The 20,240-nt window shown below is 43.4% G+C and overlaps 1 protein-coding gene across 6 annotated transcripts in view; it reads right to left on the bottom strand.

Moving 5' to 3' along the window:
* Positions 1-20,240, bottom strand: part of LDLRAP1 (low density lipoprotein receptor adaptor protein 1) — a 79,748-nt gene that overhangs the window by 17,326 nt on the left and 42,182 nt on the right. For all 6 annotated transcript variants that reach the window (XR_015750440.1, XM_087970616.1, XM_087970617.1 and 3 more), the window contains exons 4-6: positions 19,706-19,820; positions 14,821-14,893; positions 10,693-10,773 (exon numbers count right to left, since the gene is read on the bottom strand). Coding sequence is in view for 5 of the 6 variants with exons in the window: in XM_087970616.1 (XP_087826742.1) it covers positions 10,693-10,773; positions 14,821-14,893; positions 19,706-19,820 (269 nt within the window). In the remaining variant the exon portion in view is untranslated. The remainder of the gene's footprint in view (positions 1-10,692; positions 10,774-14,820; positions 14,894-19,705; positions 19,821-20,240) is intronic.

The raw sequence follows: 20,240 nt of genomic DNA, 5'->3' as shown, positions 1-20,240 counted from the left end.
TCCATCTAGATCTCCTCTTGTGTCCTTTCCAAATAACTGACACTGGATTATGATCTGCCCAAGTGCTTGTTTCTATTTCAACCTGTCGTACATTAGTCAATAATTCTGCTGACATCCATATCATATCTGTTCTAGACCAGGATGTGTGCCTGTTGGAATAAAAAGTATATTGCTTATTTTCCTCATTTTTCTCTCTCCATGCATCTTTTAAATTAAATTCTTCTGTTATTCGAAGGAAGGATTTTGGTAGTATCTTTCTAACTTTCTTTGTTGTTTTCTGTGTTTTATAGTCCAACCGGTTGTTAATTATTCCATTAAAATCTCCCATCATACGAATATTAACATAGTCCAATTCAATTATTTTTGTATGTAATTTTCTAGAGAATTCTTCTTGTTTATCATTCGGGGCATAAATTGAAATTAAAAGTGTTTTAGCACTGTTATCCGTTATTTCCACCATCAAAATTCTTCCATCATCATCTGTGTAAATTAGTTTTGCCAAAATTGTTTCTTTAATATATAATGCCACACCTCTTTTTTTAGATTGTGCCAGTGACGTAAATAATTTCCCTAGTTTTCCTTGTTTTAGTATACATCCATGTTGTTTTTTAATATTTACCTCTTGTAAGCAGATTATATCAAATTTTAATTTTTCTAATTTATGAAATACTTCCCTTCTTTTAGTAGCCAAATTAAGTCCATTTATGTTAATCGTAATCAATTTTCTTTCATCCATGTTAAGCTTTATAAGAGGGTTTTATTACTCTAGTAGATCTCAATTCTCGTCCTCTGGATTCACCGCCTACTGCACCTTCTTCTTTTTCTTTTTCAATTACTGATATACACTCCTCTTGGAACTCAATTAGTGACTCTTCCTTTCTTTCTTCTTCCTCCTTTTCTCTAAAGTATTCTAAGTAGAATAGCTCAGCTTTTCCAACTGTGTCAATTCTGTGTCTTTGTTCCTGCCAAGTGAACAAGAGGCCTTCTGGCATCAGCCATCTGTAGTTTACTCCTCTTTTAAGTTACTCTTTAGTCAAGAAGAGAATAAATATTCTCTTCTCATCTCTCTTACTCTTCTTGGTATCTGTTTCAGCACCACAATTTCTTTATCTTTATAGTGTTTTCTCTCTTGCCACCTGGAGTTTCTGTGTCTTAATAATCTTCTTAGTAAATCTAATGTGAACTTCTCTTGATAATCTATTCCTCGTTGCATATCTTGTGTAGACATGAAACACTTCGTCCATCCCATCCATCATCTTTTCTTTGGTTATTTCCAGTGCTTCTGCCAATATTTCTGCCATTATTTCAGCAAGATTTTCACCTTTTCCTTCTTCTATATTTTGAAATCTTAGATAAAATTCTGATTTGTCTATTTCCCATCCTAATGGTTCAAATCTGCCCTTCTCTACATCGCTCAAACGAATATGAATATCTCCAATTTTCTTATCTCTTTGTATATCTTCTTCAATTTTTTTGAATCTGTCTTCATATTTCATCATCATCTGTTGAACATTTTCCACTTTTTCATCTGTCTTTTCAATTTTTTGAATTCCTTGCATAATCATGTATAATGTCACTTCCTTCTCTTTCTCTTTTTCCTGTTGTAATATTGTCTGTATAGATCATTGTCCTCCAGATGGTAAGGGAGTTGGTATCGAAGAAGCTGGGGATGTTGTCTTTCTACTCATCTTGTAATGCTTATCTGTAAAGAAAGAGAGAGAAAAAAGAGGAAAAAAAGAGGGGAAAAAAAAACAACGAAGGCAAGCAATTGCCACTCCAAAGGAAAAAAGGAAAAAAAAATCTTCAGGCACTTGTATACCTTAATCCCATTAGTTGCAATGGTAGATGTAAAAAGTAAAAAAGGAAAAAAAGAAAAATATTCTATATGATCCTCTTAATAAACAAAAAGAAAACCAAAACAAACATTCTAGTTCCTGGTTTAAAAAGTTAAAATCCAATTAAAGAGAAAAAAAGAGCCCTACTAGTGGGGGGTAGAAAGGGAGGCAAGAGGTAAAAAGCCATTCTAATATAAAACAAGCCTCTGCCGCCAAATATCCAAGGCTCTTTGATAAGTCAGCTGAGAATTTTTCAAGGTTACTTCAATCTTCTTTCTTTCAACTTCAACTCCAGTCTCCAATTATCTATTCGGAAATGAGCATCTGAATAAACAAACTGCCTTGCTCATCTGTATCTTTTCCAATACAGAACTCAGAGTCCTTAATCGTAACACAAACGAGTGAAAGGAAAAAGAAACAACGTATCCAAGCCTCTGGGTGGCAGTGCTATTTATTTTCCTTCACTTTCACTTCCCCCTCCTCAATCTACAACCAGGAACTAAAAAAAATAGTAAAGTCTTTCCCCCCCTCTTTTTTTTTAAAAAGGAGAAAAATAAATCTTGAGTCAAGCAGAAGACTCTTAGTCAAAAGGGGATTTTCAAAAGGGTTGTTAAAAAAGGGAGAAAGAAATACAAACAAAGATAAGAAGATTAAAAAGTACCAGTCCAGCTTAAAGTTAAACAGCTTTGCCAAATCCAAAGTTGCAATAAAAAGGGGAAAAAGAAAAAAAAACGTTCACTTTGACAATTAATCACACTTGCTTAAATTCTTTTCTCTTCACTTTTAGTCCACTTTAATTTTTTCAGGGTGTTCTCTCCAAGAAATAATAAGTAAAAGTTCATCTCTCCAAACTGACACACTTTCATTCCGATCTCTTCCGTTCCGGAGCTGTCCCAGCTTCAGCAGCTTGGAAGGCTGCCTCTCTGCCGCTGGCAAAAAGGGCTTTTCCTGGATCAACCAGGGACTTTGCGATGTCCCTGGGATCGACAGGATGTGCCCTCCTCAATCACCGTCTCTACGGGACGGTTTAGGTCCGGTGGGACCATTCTGCAATGGAGATATCAGTGGCGATCTTGGAGCTTCAAGATCGCATGCTGTACCGCTGAGACGCCAGCTCCACCCAAGATCATGGCTTGCTCTCTCTGACATTCTGTATCTCTTGACATTCTGACATTCTGTTGCTATCTAAGGTGTTGTGTTTATGCTGTGCTTATACTTTGATATCTTTGTTTACTGTAAATGACAAAGGCAACTGGTAAGAAGACTTTGTAATTGGATATTATTTGGACTGTTAAATGTATATGACCTGGACTGTTTATTGGACTGTGCTATTTCTTAAAGTAAACTTTAACTCAATTTAGTATATCTATGTGTGACTGAATAATTATTCATAACTACTCTCATAAACATTTCCATGTGCATATCCTTGTTACTCAAGGGTTATTCTGTACATATCATAACAGAAATCATATCCATGAATTCCAGCCTGTCCCTTTGTCTCTGCCATTTACGCATTAGCATTGTTTATGGCATCCGAAACTCGTCACACAGCACAGTTGTAGCACATCTGTATTGCACACAAAAGGTCCCCAGTTCTAGCTGATGCATTTCCAACTGATGCAGATACGAAAACCTGAAAAACCTGAAAAGTGACCTTGCACCTTGTGAATGACTCAGGTAAATCACCTTTGTTTATTTATAGATTTAGGAGGCATATGCGATACTCTCGTTTTTCCAACTTCATCCTCAGAGGAAGCCTCTGCAGTGAATGGGGTAATGCCTGGCTCAGAGTCATCTTGTGAACTTTCATAGTTGAAGGTGGATGCAATTTCAGGTTGTTGGTTTCTGAAGATCCCAACTGTGAGACAGCCCCCAGAGCCCTTCCAGGAGCAGAGCTTTCAATGAAAAGAAGAACTAGGGCAGTGGTGGCTAACCTTTTTAGGCTCCTGTGCCGATAATTGCGCACGCACTCGCTTGCATGCGCGTGCATTCCAGCACCCAGAAGGCAATGCGTGCTGGTCCTCCCATGCCCCCTGCGCATGCGTGTGCAACTTCCCTCATGTGCCACGCCTCTGCGCATGCGCGCGTGCCCTCGTGCCGCACGTCTTTGCGCCTACCCGCATGATCCCCCTTGCACTGCGTGTCTGCATGTGCGTGCGATTCCCCCCCTTGCACGCAGCGCATCCCTGTGCATGCACATGCATCTCCCATGCACCCCCCCATGAGGAATCTGTAAACCAATTAGTTGGGTTGGCAATATATAAACCAACAATGTATGTTTGTAGCTTTAAGACAAGATCACTGTATTGATTTGTGCTATATTCCGATTGGTTGATTGTATTGCAAGTTGCCATAACAGGGAGCTAGGGAGATCATAGCTTGCTCTCTCTGTGACATTGTGTGTCTCTGACATTCTGTTGCTCTCTAAGGTTCTCTGTTGTATTTATGCTGTGCTTATACTTTGATATCTTTGTTTACTGTAAATGACAAAAGGAACTGGTAAGAAGACTTTGTAATTGGATATTCTTTGGACTGTTAAACGTATATGACCTGGACTGTTTATTGGACTGTGCTATTTCTTAAAGTAAACTTTAACTCAATTTAGCATACCTGTGTGTGGCTGAATAATTATTCATAACTACTCCCATAAACGTTTCCATGTGCATATTCTTGTTACTCAAGGGTTATTCTGTACATATAACACCCCCTCCACCTCCTGTGCATGCATGTCAGATACCCAACAATCAGCTGTCGGGCAGCAGTGTGCACATGCGCAGTAGGGCTCTTCCGGGTGACCTCTCACGTGCCGGGGTAAATGGTTCTGCATGCCACTTCTGGCACGCATGGCATAGGTTCGCCAACACGGAACTAGGCTGTCGTGATAGCAGGGTTCTAGCACTGTAACTAAGGGGCTGCCACAAAGAAGAGGGAGTCAACCTATTCTGCAAAACTCTAAAGACAGGACAAGAAGCAGCGTATGGAAACTAATCACGGGGAGAACCAACCTAGAACTAAGGAGAAATTGTGAAGCAATTAACCAGTGGAAGGGCTTTTGCCTCCAGAAGTTGTGTCTCATCACTGGAGGCTTTTAAGGAGAGCCACTTGTCTGCAATGGCAGGTCTCCTGCTTGAGTAGAGGGTCCAAGGTCCCTGCCAACTCTGTCACCCTGTTTTCCGTTATATCTATGTTATCCAGAGAAGCATTTTAAACTAGAGTGAATGATACACAGGTGGTCCTTGACTTACAGCCACTAGTTTGGTGACCATTTGAACTTACAACAACACTGAAACAAGTGACTTGCAACCAGTCCTCACGCTTGCAAACGTCGCAGCATCCCAACGGTCACATGACCAAACTTTGGGCCCTTGGCAACCGGCCTGTATTTGTGACAGTTGCAGAGCCCTGATTTCATGTGATCTCCATCTGAGACCTTCTGCCAGCTTCTGATAAGCAAAGACCATGGAGGAAGATGGAGTTGCTTAATAGCTGCATGATCCACTTAACAACCGCAGTGATTCATTTAACAACCGCAGGGCAAAAAGATCACAAAACCAGGCATGACTCGTTTAACCAACCCCTTTCCTTAGCAACAGATATTCTGGTCCCAATTGTCGTAAGTTGAGGACTAGCTGCACTCAGCAGCGCTGATGAGAAGGAGGCAGCGCACAAATTGCTTGGGATCAATTTGCAATAGGCTTTGGATCCCTGCCGTAGAAGATGGGAGGTCACTTTAGCTTTCCCTACCTAAGACTACTCCACCTGGCCATTTAATTTAAGGCAATTTGCACCATGCCGGCTTCTGGAGATAGATTTTTGCCGCAAGACAGTTGCGAGAAGAGTAACACTTAAACACAATACTCAGAAGGCATGACCTCGTTTTGCAAGCTGTGCAATCCAGGCTGAAAAGTTTTAATGGGTCCTTGGAACGGCACAGAGAAATCTGCTGAAGAGAAAGCGGAGGGCTGATCCTCTCTCTCTCTCTCTTCCCTCTGAAGAATCACACTCCTACAGGAATCGTGATGACAAAGGCGAAGAGCTCACAAGGCCTTGATGGATTCCAATCAGGTGTCAATGGCATTGGCACACACCTTTGGTACACACGGTGTGCATCTGTAGCGTTTTCCAGGAAGTCAATGTGGGGAGGAATCCAGCTGAAAAATACAAATGCAGTTTCCTCCTCGTTTTATATCTACAGTATATCACAGAAGTGAGTATACCGCCTCACATTTTGTAAATATTTAGGTATATCTTTTCATGTGAAAACACTGGAGAAATGACACTTGGCCACAATGTAAAATAGTGAGTATACAGCTTGGATAACAGTGGAAGAGGACTCCAGTGGCAACCTGTGAAACTCTGGTGAGCCCTATGCCTAAGAGGGTTAAGGCAGTGCTGGAAAATAATGGTGGCCACACAAAATATTGACACTTCGGGCCCCATTTGGACATTATCACTTAGGGGTGTACTCACTTTTGTTGCCAGCAGTTTAGACATTCATGGCTGTGTGTTGCGTTATTTTGAGGGGGCAGCACATTTACACTGTAGCCAAGTGTCATTTCTTCAGTGTTGTCCCATGAAAAGATCTACTTAAATATTTACAAAATGTGAGGGGGTATACTGTGATATACTGTATGAGATGCGGGTCTCATGTCATGAATTTTATCAGGAAGTGTGACAGAAGTTCCTAAGGGTGACCTGTACTGAAGCAGAGTAAGAAGAGGCACATATTGTTTCCAGTGTTGGGAAGTTGGGCGCCATTGCTTATGTTGCCACAAGAGCACCAACTACATGCAGGGCGTGGAGTGGGAGGGGAGAGAAGCCCTGTCAGCTTAAGAAATGTCAAGGTTGGTAAATGTATCAACACACCGCTAAATAAACATGAAGGGGAAAGAAGAAAACCACTTCAGAGAGGATTTGCCAGGCTCCAAATGCCAAGTAAGACACGCCAGGATTCTTCCAAGCAAATTTCTTTATTTGCCTATAGACAGAATCTTGCCAAAGTAAAACAGACTCCATCAGCAAAAAGCATATACTCTGAGAACTGTTAAGGAGGCATGGTCTTCACCCTCTTTCTCTTACACAATAGCACTTAAGATTTATATACCGCTTCATAGTGCTTTACACAGCCCTCTCTAAGCGGTTTACAGAGTCAGCATTTTGCTCCCAACAATCTGGGTCCTCATTTTACCAACCTCGGAAGGATGGAAGGCTGAGTCAACCTTGAGAACTAAACTGTTGAACTGCAGGCAATTGGCAGAATTAATCCTCAGTACTGCACTCTAACTATTGCGCCACCACGGCTGTATCTGATCTGAAGTTGTCTCTCTTCTGGAATTCACTCCTGGGAATCCAGACTATAATTTATCACAGGATATTTAGGGGTTGATGAATGCTGGCTAGATAGAAAGAAAGGAGAATGTTTAAAAGAGAGTGAAGGAAGAATAGAACAGAATGGCAAACTCAACCCTACAAGGTCTGTTTGCATAATTTCTTTAAAAAACAGTGCACAGTTATCTTTTGTTTCTCTAGATGCAAGCTTTGGAAAAAACAGTAATTATGCAATTATATCTGTTTAGAGGGGAAGAGGAAGGGCCCGGGCTTCATGTGGCCTTGTTATCTCCAATTTTGGTAACCCTGACTCCCAGACCGTCTGATTCAGCACCACTGAATTTTCCATTGAAGGCAAGAACCATATAAGACAGGCGTCCCCAAACTTGGCAACTTTAAGACTTGTGGGCTTCAACTCCCAGAATTCTCCAGCCTTAAATTCTCCAAGTCTTAAAAGTTGCCAAGTTTGGAGACCTCTGATATAAGAACTGTAATCTGAATTTAAACTAAACTTCACGGTTGAAACAAAACAGCAGCGACAAAGAAACAGTTCAACTCCTTCTTTTGCTCAGCAACCAACATCAGGGAAAGAAAACGTGATATCCTAACTTCCCAAACATTTATGATGTAACGATTCAGCTTACGCAGCTTCTGACTTTTCCAAACACATCATCCCAACCCTAGGATAGCAGAAATTATCCATGTCAGTTTTTTCTTTTTCTTTTTTTAAAAAAGAAGCAACTGGATTTTTTTTTTAAATTCAGAAAAGTTATTGCAAATGCTCAAGACTTTGCCACTATTTGCCCATCTTCACAAGTGATGAGGAATGCCACATCTCATCCTGGCAGTCTAAGCTAAGTTCTTGCATGCTCAGTCCTGCAAGCATTTAAATTTAAATACATACATAAATAAATAATATGCTCCTTAAGAGTCTGTGAAGATGGATATCTTATTCATTTGAGCGATTTGTATGCCGGTCAAAGCTACATTCAGCTCCTCCTCCTTCAAGGCATCTAGCCCTATAACCAGAATTTAATTTGGTTTCATGCATGCTTGAACTGGGGTGCTACACAAATTAAAAACTGCAGAGGTGTCTTAGATCACAAGCTTCTTATCCTTCTCCGGCCTATTATTCTTCAAAGTTGTGTGTGTGTGTGTGGGGGGGGTTACGTCTTCCAGAATTCCTAATCTTGAAGACTATGTTGACTGAAAATTCTAAAGGTTTTAAAAAAATGTTGGAAGTCATTGCTTCCCAACCCCTTTCTCTCTTACCTTGCACCCCCCTCTTCCCTTCCCTTTCCCTTCCCCTTCATTCCTGTATTGTTTTTCTTTCTATTTGTGTTTTATATTATAATAGACTTCAATTTAAAAAAAGAGAAAGAAAGAATTTTGAATACTACGTAATATGGGATAAATGGTACGAGTGGCTAAAAAGAGGTACAAAGATTAGGAGGAATAGTTGATTGCAAATAAAGTAAGAGACCTTAAGAGATTGTTCATGTGGATATCTTTATAGTAAGTAATATATTGATATATGTGTTTGGTGATATATACAGTAGAATAAGACATATAAGACGTAGATATTTGTAGATGTATATAATAATGATGTATATAACAAGTTACGTAAGATATATATTTTTGTCGATGCCAAAATGCTGTCACAAACATGAATGAGATTTGTATTTTTGAAAAATGTAATCAAAACGATTTATAAAAAAAAAAAAAAATTAAAAAAGAGAAAGAAACAGCTTCTAAAAGAGATCACAAAGTCGTGTCGTAAAATAGCTCCTGTTATCAGGCTTACAAATAAAGCAGAGCAGGGATTTGTCTGGGATAATCCAGGTGGTCCTCTATTGACAACAGTTCACTTAGTGACTCTTCAAAGTTACAACGGCGCTGAAAAAACTGACTTATGAACATTTTTTTCACATTTTATGACCGTTGCAGCATCCCTCGTGGTCACGTGATTTCCATTCAGAAGCCTGATAACTTGACTCACATTTATGACGGTTGCAGTGTCCGGGGGTCAAACGTGATCCCCTTCTGGCAAGCAAAGTCAACGGGGAAGCCAGGTTCACTTAACAACTGTGTGACTCACTTAACAACTGCAGTGATTCACTTAACAAATGGGGCAAGAAAAGCCATAAAATGCAGCAAAACCCACTTAACAAATTTCTCGCTTAGCAACACAAATGTTGGGCTCCATTGTGGTCGTACATCAAGGGCTACCTTTCATTCTCAAACTCTCTTGCAATATGTCACATGGGCTGGGGTCAACCATCACTAAAGCCTAGAACAGGGATGGCGATCCTCTTGGTTGTGGTGTGCTGAAAGCGCGCGCACATGCTAGCACCAATGCAATGTGCCACGCCCGCCTGCGCATGCGTGCGCAACACCCCCACCCCGCCCCTTTACCTGCACTGCGCATGCACACGCCTCCCAGCTGATTTTCGGCCCGTTTGGGGCTGTTTTCGCCCTCCTGGAGACTTGAGGGAAGCCTCTGCAGCCTTGGGAGGCCGAAAAATGGGCCTTCCGGAAATACCAGAACTGCCCATTTTTAGCCTCTGCAGGGCCTCTGGAGCCAGTGGGAGGCCGTTTTCGCTCTCCCAGAGGCTCGAGAGAAGCTTCTGGAGCCTCGGGAGGCTGAAAACGGGCCCGTTTCGGCACTTCCGGTAGGCCTGTTTTTCGGCCTCCCAAGGCTGCAGAGGCTTCCCTCGAGCCTCTGGGAGGGTGAAAATGGCCTCAAACGGGCCGAAAATCAGCTGGGAGGTGCACGCATGCGCAGTGCAGGTAAGTTTGACTGGGGCTTGCGTCCCCACACAAATGGCTCTGTGTGCCACCTGTGGAACACATGCCATAGGTTCGCCATCGTGGGCCTAGAATATTGGAAGCACCAGGTTACCGTTCCTGATCCAATGTATCTGTACAGATAGTCCTGGATTTACAACCATTCGTTTTAGTCCCTGTTCAAAGTTACAACGATGCCGAAAAAACTAACTTATGGCTGGTTTTCACACTTACAACATGGCAGCATCCCCATGGTCAGGTGATCATAAATTCAGGTGCTCGACCCCCGGCATGCATTTATGAGGGCTGCACTGTCCTGCGGTCATGCGGTCACCCTTTGTAACCTTCAAGTCAATGGAGGAAGCCATATTTACTTAACAACCACACGATCCACTTAATGACTATAGTGATTTAGCAAAAAGAAAAGTTGTAAAATGGGGAGCAACACATTGAACAGCTGTCTTGCTTAGCAACGGAAATTCCGGGCTCAGTTGCAGTCGTAAGTCGAGGAATAACCTCCCCTATGTCATAATTACAGATGAGACACTCATCTACTTCAGAATCGATGTTGATTTCAAAAGGGAGTTATACCCCATGAAGCACATATCCATGTAGTGTGTTGGCCAAGCAAAGTAGTTCCTAGATTCTACTTTCAGACCGTACTTCCTGTCCAAGTCTTGGAAAGAATTAAACTCGGTAAATACAAAAGGTTTTCCTTTTTATGGAATCCTTGGTTACTTACGTGCTTTGGGGGAAGAAGTATCTGAATTCAGGCTGCTGGCAATTTCTCCTTCCAAGATGGCCTTGTCCCTCTTCTCCTTCTCTGTCGTGGGAACAGGGGAGGGGAGAGGAAAGGACACAAAATCTCATCAGTTTCTCAGTCGGTTTTAAGAACCACAATCCACAGAACTGCATTATAACCTACAAGAGGGTAAACCAGGCGAAAGAAAGAAAGAAAAGATCTCTATTTTAGAAAGGGAGGGTAATGGAAAGAGAAAAGAAGGAAGGAAGGAAGGAAGGAAGGAAGGAAGGAAGGAAGGAAGGAAGGAAGGAAGGAAGGAAGGAAGGAAGGAAGGAAGGAAGGAAGGAGAGGAAGAAGGAAGGAAGGAGGGAGGGAAGGAAGAAAGGAGACAGAGAAGGAAGGAAGGAGGGAAGGAAGGAGAGGAAGGAAGAAAGGAAGGAAGGAAGGAAGGAAGGAAGGAAGGAAGGAAGGAAGGAAGGAAGGAAGGAAGGAAGGAAGGAAGGAAGGAGGAGGGAGGGGAGGAAGAAAGGAGACAGAGAAGGAAGGAAGGAGGGAAGGAAGGAGAGGAAGGAAGAAAGCAGAGGAAGAAGGAAGGAGAGGGAGAAGGAAGGAAGGAAGGAAGGAGAGGGAGAAGGAAGGAAGGAGAGGAGAAGGAAGAAAGGAGGGAAGGAAGGAAGGAGAGGGAGAAGGAAGGAGAGAGAGAAGGAAGGAGAGGGAGAAGGAAGGAAGGAAGGAGAGGGAGAAGGAAGGAAGGAAGGAGAGGGAGAAGGAAGAAAGGAGGGAAGGAAGGAAGGAGAGGGAGAAGGAAGGAAAGAGGGAAGGAAGGAGAGGGAGAAGGAAGGAAGAAAGGAGAGGGAGAAGGAAGGAAGGAGGAAAGAAAGGAAGAAGAGGGAGAAGGAAGGAGGGAAGAGAAAGATGGTCTAACATCAACTAAGAAAGGAAGTGGTCTTGTGGGTTTCCAGCAAGAGAGGATTCCCAGTGGAAAATGTTTTTGGGAAGCCTGGAGCCTCTCCATATGCAGAGTGAGTGTCCCTTTGGGGCGACTCAATGGCAGAGACACAGGAAGCCGATCTCTCTCTTAGACACGCCAACCTTTTAGCCTCTGTGATTGTTGAACAGCAGCAGCCAACTGGGAGGGCTCCTCCTACCAGCAGGATGCCAAGCCTGGGGAAGCCATTTAATTACAGCTCCATTCAATCTGGAAGGGGGCCGACGTGCCTGCAGCTGCTCCAACCAATCCGCCGCTGACAAAGAGACAGATGGTTCACTGTCTGCGTATTCTCCATTAATACCAGGCGGTCAGCCGCAGCCAGAAGCCCTGGCTGGATGCATTTCCTCAACAGCTAGAAGGGAGCCTCTTAATGTGTGTGCAGCGATGAGGGATGTAGGCAGTCCTCAACCTGCAACCATTCATTTAGTGACCGTCTGAAATTACAACGGCACTGGGAAAAAAACACATGACACCACTGTTTTTTACGCTTTGACAACTTCTGCAGCATCCCTCTGGTCAAAATTAGGATGCTTGGCAACTGGCGTGTATTTATGACTGTTGCAGTGTGCTGGGGTTATGTGATTACCTTTTATGAGCAATAGCACTTAGACTTATATACGGCTTCACAGTGCTTTTACACTCCTCTCTAAGCAGTTTGCAGAGTCAGCCTCTTGCCCCCAACAATCTGGGTCCTCATTTTACCAACCTTGGAAGGATGGAAGGCTGAGTCAACTTTGAGCAGGTCAAAATTGAACTTCCTGGCTGTGGGCAGAGTTACCTTTGCAATGCTGCATTCTAACAACTGTGCCACTATGGATTCCTTCCTTCCTTCCTTCCTTCCTTCCTTCCTTCCTTCCTTCCTTCCTTCCTTCCTTCCTTCCTTCCTTTCCTTCCTTTCCTTCCTTCCTTCCTTCCTTCCTTCCTTCCTTCCTTCCTTCCTTCCTTCCTTCCTTCCTTCGCAAGTAATAGCACTTAAACTTATATACCGCTTCACAGTGCTTTTGCAGCCCTCTCTAAGCAGTCTGCAGAGTCAGCCTCTTGCCCCCAACAATCTGGGTCCTCATTTTACCCACCTCGGAAGAACAGAAGGCTGAGTCAACCTTGAGCTGGTTCAGGATTGAACTGCTGGCAGTCGGCAGAATTCACCTGCAATACTTTGTTCGAACACCTTTTGCCCCCACGGCTCTTACGTGGTGAAGCAATGTTGAATCCAGATTCACTGAATAAATGTGGTATTAACAATTACAGTGATTCACTTAACAACTGTGGCAAGGTAGGTCATAAAATGGGGCAAAATTTACAACTGTCTTGCTTAACGATGGAAATTTTGGACTCAATTGTCATTGGAAGTTGAGGAGCATCTATAGTAAATGTGGGAAGGACCAATCCGTGGTGCCTCTGCCAGCAAAAACGGAGCTTGGGAGGGCCACAGGCAGCTGTCCCGGGCTCTGTTTTTGGCCCCTAGGGGCCTCCTGCAGCCCTCAGTCTATGAAAACGAGGCTCGGGGGAGGCACGCGGTCCCTCCTCCGAGCTCTGTTTTTTGCTGGCCAAGGGCAACAGGAGGCCCTAGTCGCCGAAAACAGGGGCCCAGGAGGCCATTTTCGCTGGCAGAGCGCTTGGGCCGCCACAGGCACCCCGACACGAGTGATGTCATGGCGGCCACACCCATCTTGGCCATGCCCCCAGGGCTCCCCCAGGTCAAACACAATCCTGATGCGGCCCTCTATTTGACACCCCTGTTCTAGACCAAATGCGAGGGCTGACCAATGCTCAGCCACCTGCATCATCCAAGGTGACAACAACGATAGCAACAATGAAAAGCAATCCTAAGCATTAAATACTAGCAACCAATTGAAAGGCGGAATGGGATAAATTTCCACGTTGCAGGGATTGGTGGAGGGGTGGGAGGCACGGCAGCAACTCGCTCACCAATCTTCCACCAGAATCCTGAGAAATAAGATCATACAGCTAGTCTTTGACTTACAACCATTTGTTTAGTGACCGAAGTTTCAACAGCACTGGACAAAAGTGATTTATGATGGTGTTCACACTTGTGGATCATTGCAGCATCCCCATAAAACATGTCATCAAAAGTTGGGGCATGTGGCAACTGGTATGTATTTATGAGAGCCTCATTGTCTTGGGGTCATTCATCACCATTTGCAACTTTCCCGCCTGGCTTCTGAGAAGCAAAGTCAAACGTGGGAAGCCAGATTCACTTAATGACTGCACAAGTCATTTAGCAACTGCAGTGATTCGCTTAACAAATAAGAAGCTCATAAAATGGGGCAAAAGTCACTTAACTGCCTTGTTTAACAATGGAAATTTTGGGCTCAATTCGAGGTAAGTCGAGGACTACTGTGATGATCCCAGGGTGGGATACAAAATAAACACAGTCACACAAAAAGTGAAGCCCCTTTTGTTCCTTCACTTTACTCCAAGCTCCAAATATCCTTGACTGGAGACAAAAAACTCCCACATGAGCAGTTACGAGAAGGAGGAAATGCTGTTTAAATTATAAAGAGTAAAAAACAACACAAACCAAGCAAGATAAGGGATTGAAGACGTCCACAGATATCAGAACACACACTGGGAAGGACGTCAAACAGGAACAATAAACTAGAGATATTTCCATGCTTTGTTTCCAGCATTCGCCCGTACGCATGTCTGTCCTCTTATCCAGTTGTCACAGCTGCAGCCCATGAAGAGGATCAAGGCCCTCTCCTCCTGAGGAGACCATGCCTCTCCCTTATCCTCTCCTCCCTGCGTGCTCTAGGATGAAGAGGGGATGGGCCTGGATCCTCCTCTGACTGCCCAGCCGGCCTCTGCCCTTCCGCAGCCTCCTCCACAACCTCCGGAGCCACACCTCCACTCCCTGTTGGCTGTTCCTCCTCTCCCTCAGAGTCAGTCTCCACCAGGGGCATGACAGCTACTGCACTTAAAAGAGGAACAGAACTATCCCAATTTGATGCAACACATTCCCCTTGCAGTATCCTAAACACACTGACAAAAAATAATAATAATAATAATGATCCACAAGAAACTCAAACATTAAGAACAACCATGAAAAAGCAAAACCACGGCTGCTCTCAATCCTCTTATTGAGACCATCAGGAGTAGCTGGATTTCGCACTCACCTTCCTTGGATGCCTGCCAAAATTCAAATGCTACCTTGAAAGCCTGAGCAACCGTAAGTGTGACGGCTTGAGCCTGAAGGGAGAGGAGGGGGGTGGGGGGGAAAAAAACAGATACAACAGCAATTATAATGGGGCACTAATAGGCAGCTCCTTTTGCAGATCTGAAACCAGCGAAGGAGATACGTTAAACCAGGAGCCTCCTTCCTCCTTCTACAGCTCCGTCGGTCCCACACCAGTTAAGACTTAATTTAATAGTGATGCTGGCAGTCTTGTGGCTGCAGAGAGTCAAGCGGCAGCTGCAGAAAACTTCGGGTGAATTCACACAATTATTTAGAAGGCTTGTCTTCCTTTCTTTGAAGAGAAAGAGTAGAGTTTATAGAGAATTGCTTTGCCTACAGAAAGTGGTTCATTTTTTGGGGGGGGGGGGGAAATCCACCCCTCCTTTAAACGTAAGTCAGCATGGTGCAGTAGTTAAAATAGGACTGTTGCAAATTTGAGGGAAACAACTTTGTTCTAGTCACTAACTCTTAGTTCAACGTAACTGAGAGATTCCCCCCAAAATGGAAAGAGGTGTTCTGATCCAAACCTTGTTCCAAGGAAACAAACATGAAACAGAGGTAACAGAAAAACCTTCTAATGATTCTTTATGAATTCCGTTCCTTCACGGTTAAAAGGCTGTTTCAAATTAATTGTCTCCGATAAGAATGAGCCTTGCCAAGGTTGTGCAAGGCTGACAAGAACTCTAGATAAAGTTACTAAGAAATATTTCAAACACAAAGAGTCTCCAAACACCAACCAAGATATTCCGAACGTCCACCAGGCTTGAGTACAAAAACTTCTTTGCTTCCTGCAAAGAACTCCGGTTTCTCAGCTGGCTTTTATCCCTTAAGGGAGGGGCCATTACCTTGCAGCCTTACTCCCGAGTTGCCCGTGCTGCTGCAGCTGCTCTTTCCTTCGAGCAGCCCTGCGCACACTGGGCACAGGCTCCTCGGGGTCCTCTTCATCACTGCTGCCAGCCTCCACAATCTCCGAAGGCAGCATTCCACTCCCTGATTGTCCTGGCCCCATCCCTGCATCACACACAGGCCCCCTCATCTGAGTCCTCACTCTCCGAGACCTCAGCCATCCGCACCTGCTGCCAGCGAACCACAACAAGAGGCATATTGAACTACTGGATAATTTCTCATTCAAAGATTCTTCCCAATCCCTTCCATTTGGCCTACAGCAGGGGTCTCTAACCTTGGCAACTTTAAGCCTGGCAGACTTAAACTCCCAGAATTCCCTAGCCAGCTGGCTGGGGAACTCTGGGAGTTGAAGTCCGCCAGGCTTAAAAAGAGTCTATTTTGCCTATGAAATGAGATAAAACCTGAAATATTCTGCAAATAACTTCTAGACCTCTATCTGGCCAAGTACAGGTCATTTTGGGAAATAAATATGGAGTTGTTGGGTTCTTTTTGAATATCACTTTTTTTCTTTCTCTTCTCACCTCTATTAATACCTCAACTTAGAATTGAAGTGTGGAATATAGCCGTGCATGTGTTTTCTCTGTGTGTGTGTGTGTGTGTGTGTGTGTGAGAAGGGGGAGGAGGGGGGAGGGAGAGAAACCAACCAGTCATAAATCACTTCTATGTGTTTAGATTTACAGGCTGAACCCTCCTAGTGGTAACTGGGGAGGGATTGATTGATTGATTGATTGATTGAACACAGATCTTGTTGTTATACTTATGTAGCTGCCCATCTTATATGAAAGTGACTCTGGGTGATGTACAACACTCGAAGTTAATCCTTCCAAATACTGGGGTTTCTTCACATCCTAAATGAGGGGAAGTTCTGGGATGCATTGTCACGAAAAAGAGGTCCAAACCCTGTTAAACAGGGCAAGGAGCTGTGGTGGCGTAGTGGTTAGAATGCAGTATTGCAGGCTAATTCCGCTCACTGCCAGGCGTTCGATCCTCACCGGTTTAAGGTTGACTCAGCCTTCCATCCTTCTGAGGCTGGTAAAATGAGGACCCAGATTGCTGGGGGCAAGATGCTGACTCTGTAAACAGCCCAGAGATGGCTGTAAAGCACTGTGAAGCTGTATATAAGTCTAAGTGCTACTGCTACTGCTTTAATCAGGCTCCACGTGGAATACTGTGTTTAGTTCTGGAGACCTCACTTAATCAAAGGTATTGATAAGATTGAGTGAGTCCAGAAACAGGTAACAAAAATGGCACAAGGTCTGAGGAACAAACGTATGAGGACAGATTGGAGGAACTGAGTATGTACACCCTAAGAGAACAGAAGGGAAAGGGAAGCATGACTGAAGCCTTTAATTATATTAAGGGTGTGAATCAGGTTCTAGAACAGGGGTGTTAAACTCTATTTCATTGAGGGCTGCAACAGGCCTGTGTTTGACCTCGGGGGGACATGGCCAGCTTGACGTCACTCATGTTGGGAGTGCCTGTGGTGATTCCACTGCTCTGCCAGCGAAAAGGGGCTCCCACGCTCTGTTTTCAGCTGTGATGGCCTCCTGCAACTCTCTGTCAGTGAAAATGGAGCTTGGGAGGGCCACAGCCAGCCCTCCCGTGCTCCATTTTCGCTTGCAGAGGCACCGCAGGCCGGTCCTTCACTGTTTCCAGGGCAGCCCTACGGGCCAGCTCCGGCCCCCAGTTCCTGAGTTTTGACACCCCTGTTTTAGAAGGTTGTATTTTCAACAGTAAGTAAAAATCAAGAACATGGGGGCATAACCTCAAACTGACAGGAGGAAAATTCAAAAGTTTAGAAAGCATTACTTCACAGAAAGAATAGTGGAAGCTTAGAGCCAACTTCCAGTGAAGATAGTGGGTCAATCATCAGTAACTGAGTTTTAAAATGCTTGGGATAAACATATGTCCATCATCCAACAAAAATTAAAAAAGAAAAGAAAACACAAAAGCAACAAATAAATATTAATAAATAAATAAATTGAAAAGAAAACAAAAACAAATAAATTCAAAAGGCAGACTTGATGGACCACTAGGCCTTTTCCTGCCCTCGGTTTTCTATGTTTTCTATAAGTGATGAAAACTGCCAATTAAATATAAATCCCATTCATGGAGCATTCTTCAAACTATCCAGAAAGTGGCACCCATTTTTACCTACACATCTAGTTAGCTTAGAAGGCCTGTTGAGGTAAAGGTGGATCAAAGACTAACTAGAGCAGGGGTGGGCAAACTTTTTGGCTCGGGGGCCTCATTGACTTTTAAAATTTGACAGACGGGCCGCCACCTGGTGTCGAAATGCCTGTCATTACAAGTCAAAATCAAATGAATGCAATCATTCAATCATTCACATCAAACCTTAATTCTGTACCAATCTTCGGCGGGCCGGATTAAAAAGACCAACGGGCCGGATATGGCCCGCGGGCCGTAGTTTGCCCACCCCTGAACTAGAGTCTTTGATCCACCTTTACCTCAAGTTAACTAACTTCCACAAAACTACATGCTGACACAGGATTAATATTACAGTTTCTTCTCTCCTCATATATCCCTATCTAAAAAACAGTGAGTTGCAGCAAAATTTAGTTCCAAAGCTGCAAACAGCTGATCAATAGATGCAGCACAAAAATCAGCTTGAGATGCCACAATTCTGGAATAAATGTTGTGGCATATAAAGGCCTGGGAATTTAGGAGATAATCAAAACGTGGCAACATTCATGCATTCTGCTAAACCCCAACATGTTGTGTTTGGTTTTAATCCAGGTTATTTTATTGAAATAACCTACTGTACTTGAAACCTGTGGTTTGTTAACCTTCTGCGTAGGCAAACCCAAACTTTGTTCTTTATTTCAGGTTTTAACTTTTTTTTTTTTTTTAGCCAACAGCATTGGAATGAAAGCAATATAGCAAAAGCAATACTGTATAGCATTACACAATTGCGGAATTAGATAATATGTACCAGGCAGAACTCGGAAAAATTATGGCTTATCAAGATGCCTGAACAAGAACTATAATTCACTCTAAGACTCTGTCTAAGAGAGTTATGAGAAATAAATAGGTAGAGAATTTTGCATACACATTTTGTTTTCTTATAGATTAATGGATGCTATAACCAACCCCCCCCTCAAATATCCAGTTGTAGGATGCTGATGAGAAATTTGGATTCCAATCTATCAAACCTCCCACCCATTAACTGGCTAGCATGCTAGACAAACCAGAGCGATGGGGCTGTTTAGAAGAACAGAGACAAAATTGTACCTGTCCCAGTATGACATGAAAGGAAAAAAAGAGATGTTGTCAGAACCATTTAAATCTTTGGTGGAGGAGCAAAGTGCTTTTTTTATCAGGGGGAAAGGGAAGGAAAAAAAAATCCCAACAACTCCTTAAATATGGTAATTAAGTATGAAACTCCTCACAGCTGTTTACAATTTCAGCTGTCACATTCAAATCAAGTTTAATAGACCCAGATAATGTTGTGAATTGCCCAGGCGCTAAAAATACAGAGTAATTATATGCTGGAGATGTGAAAAATAGACATTCAGAGTCTGTGCCTTGAAGATGTGCACCCTGTCTTCGTATCATGTCAAATTAGCAGGCAACTTTTTGTCTAGGGGGAAAAAAAAGGAGGCGAAGGAAAACACCTTTGGCGGGGAAAGTTTTCAAGGACATTTTGAAAGCAGCATTGAAATTAGAAATAGCCATTAGGGAGATCTGACCCCATTTTATGACCGTTTTTGAGGCGGTCGTTAAGCAAACACGATGGGCCTGCATTGGCTGCTGCGGTTGTTAAACGAATGCCTCGGCCGTTAAGTGAACCAATGGGTCTCTATGGGGGTGGTTTTACCGAAAACTGGAAACGCCATATGGGCAGCCATAGGAATGGAATAAATGAACACACAGCAGGGACTTTTCCACTTAATACTGACCATTTTTTTCTTGGAACAGAGGAAAGCATGACACTCCAGGTTCTCATTGTGCTGACTCTGGGCGATGTAGGCAAATACCTTGTCGTGTACTTTATCTGCTGTACAGTAGGATATCCTGTGAACATTAAGAAAAAGAAGGGAGGGAGAAACGGAGGAAGGCAGGAGAGGAGGAAGAGGAGGGGAAGGGGGAAGGGAAGAGAAGGGGAAGGGGAGGAAAAGGAAGGAGAAGGAGGAGGAGGAGGAGAAGCAGAAGCAGAAGAAGGAGAAATAAAAGGAAAAGGAAGAGGAGGAGGAGGAGGAGGAGGACAAGGAGAAGGAGGAAGAAGGAGAAGAGACAAAAGTAAATAAAAAGGGTAAAGAAAACACGTTAAGAATTCAGTAAGGAGAGGAAAATGACCAACATCCTTTCAGCTAAACACACTCTCACATGAAGTCCTTCATCATTTCCAAATTCTGACATTAAAGCTTCGCAGGCAAATCAGCAATAATGGAGCCTCATCCTTGCGCTAGCTAGATCATTTAAAAATATAATTCC

This window comes from Notechis scutatus, chromosome 8 (genome assembly GCF_049901735.1).
Source record: "Notechis scutatus isolate UNSWTSFEM ecotype Mainland chromosome 8, rNotScu1.2, whole genome shotgun sequence".
NCBI classification, from domain to species: domain Eukaryota; kingdom Metazoa; phylum Chordata; class Lepidosauria; order Squamata; family Elapidae; genus Notechis; species Notechis scutatus.
Note: the sequence above shows the minus strand (reverse complement) of the source record. Positions and strands in the feature narration are given on the sequence as shown.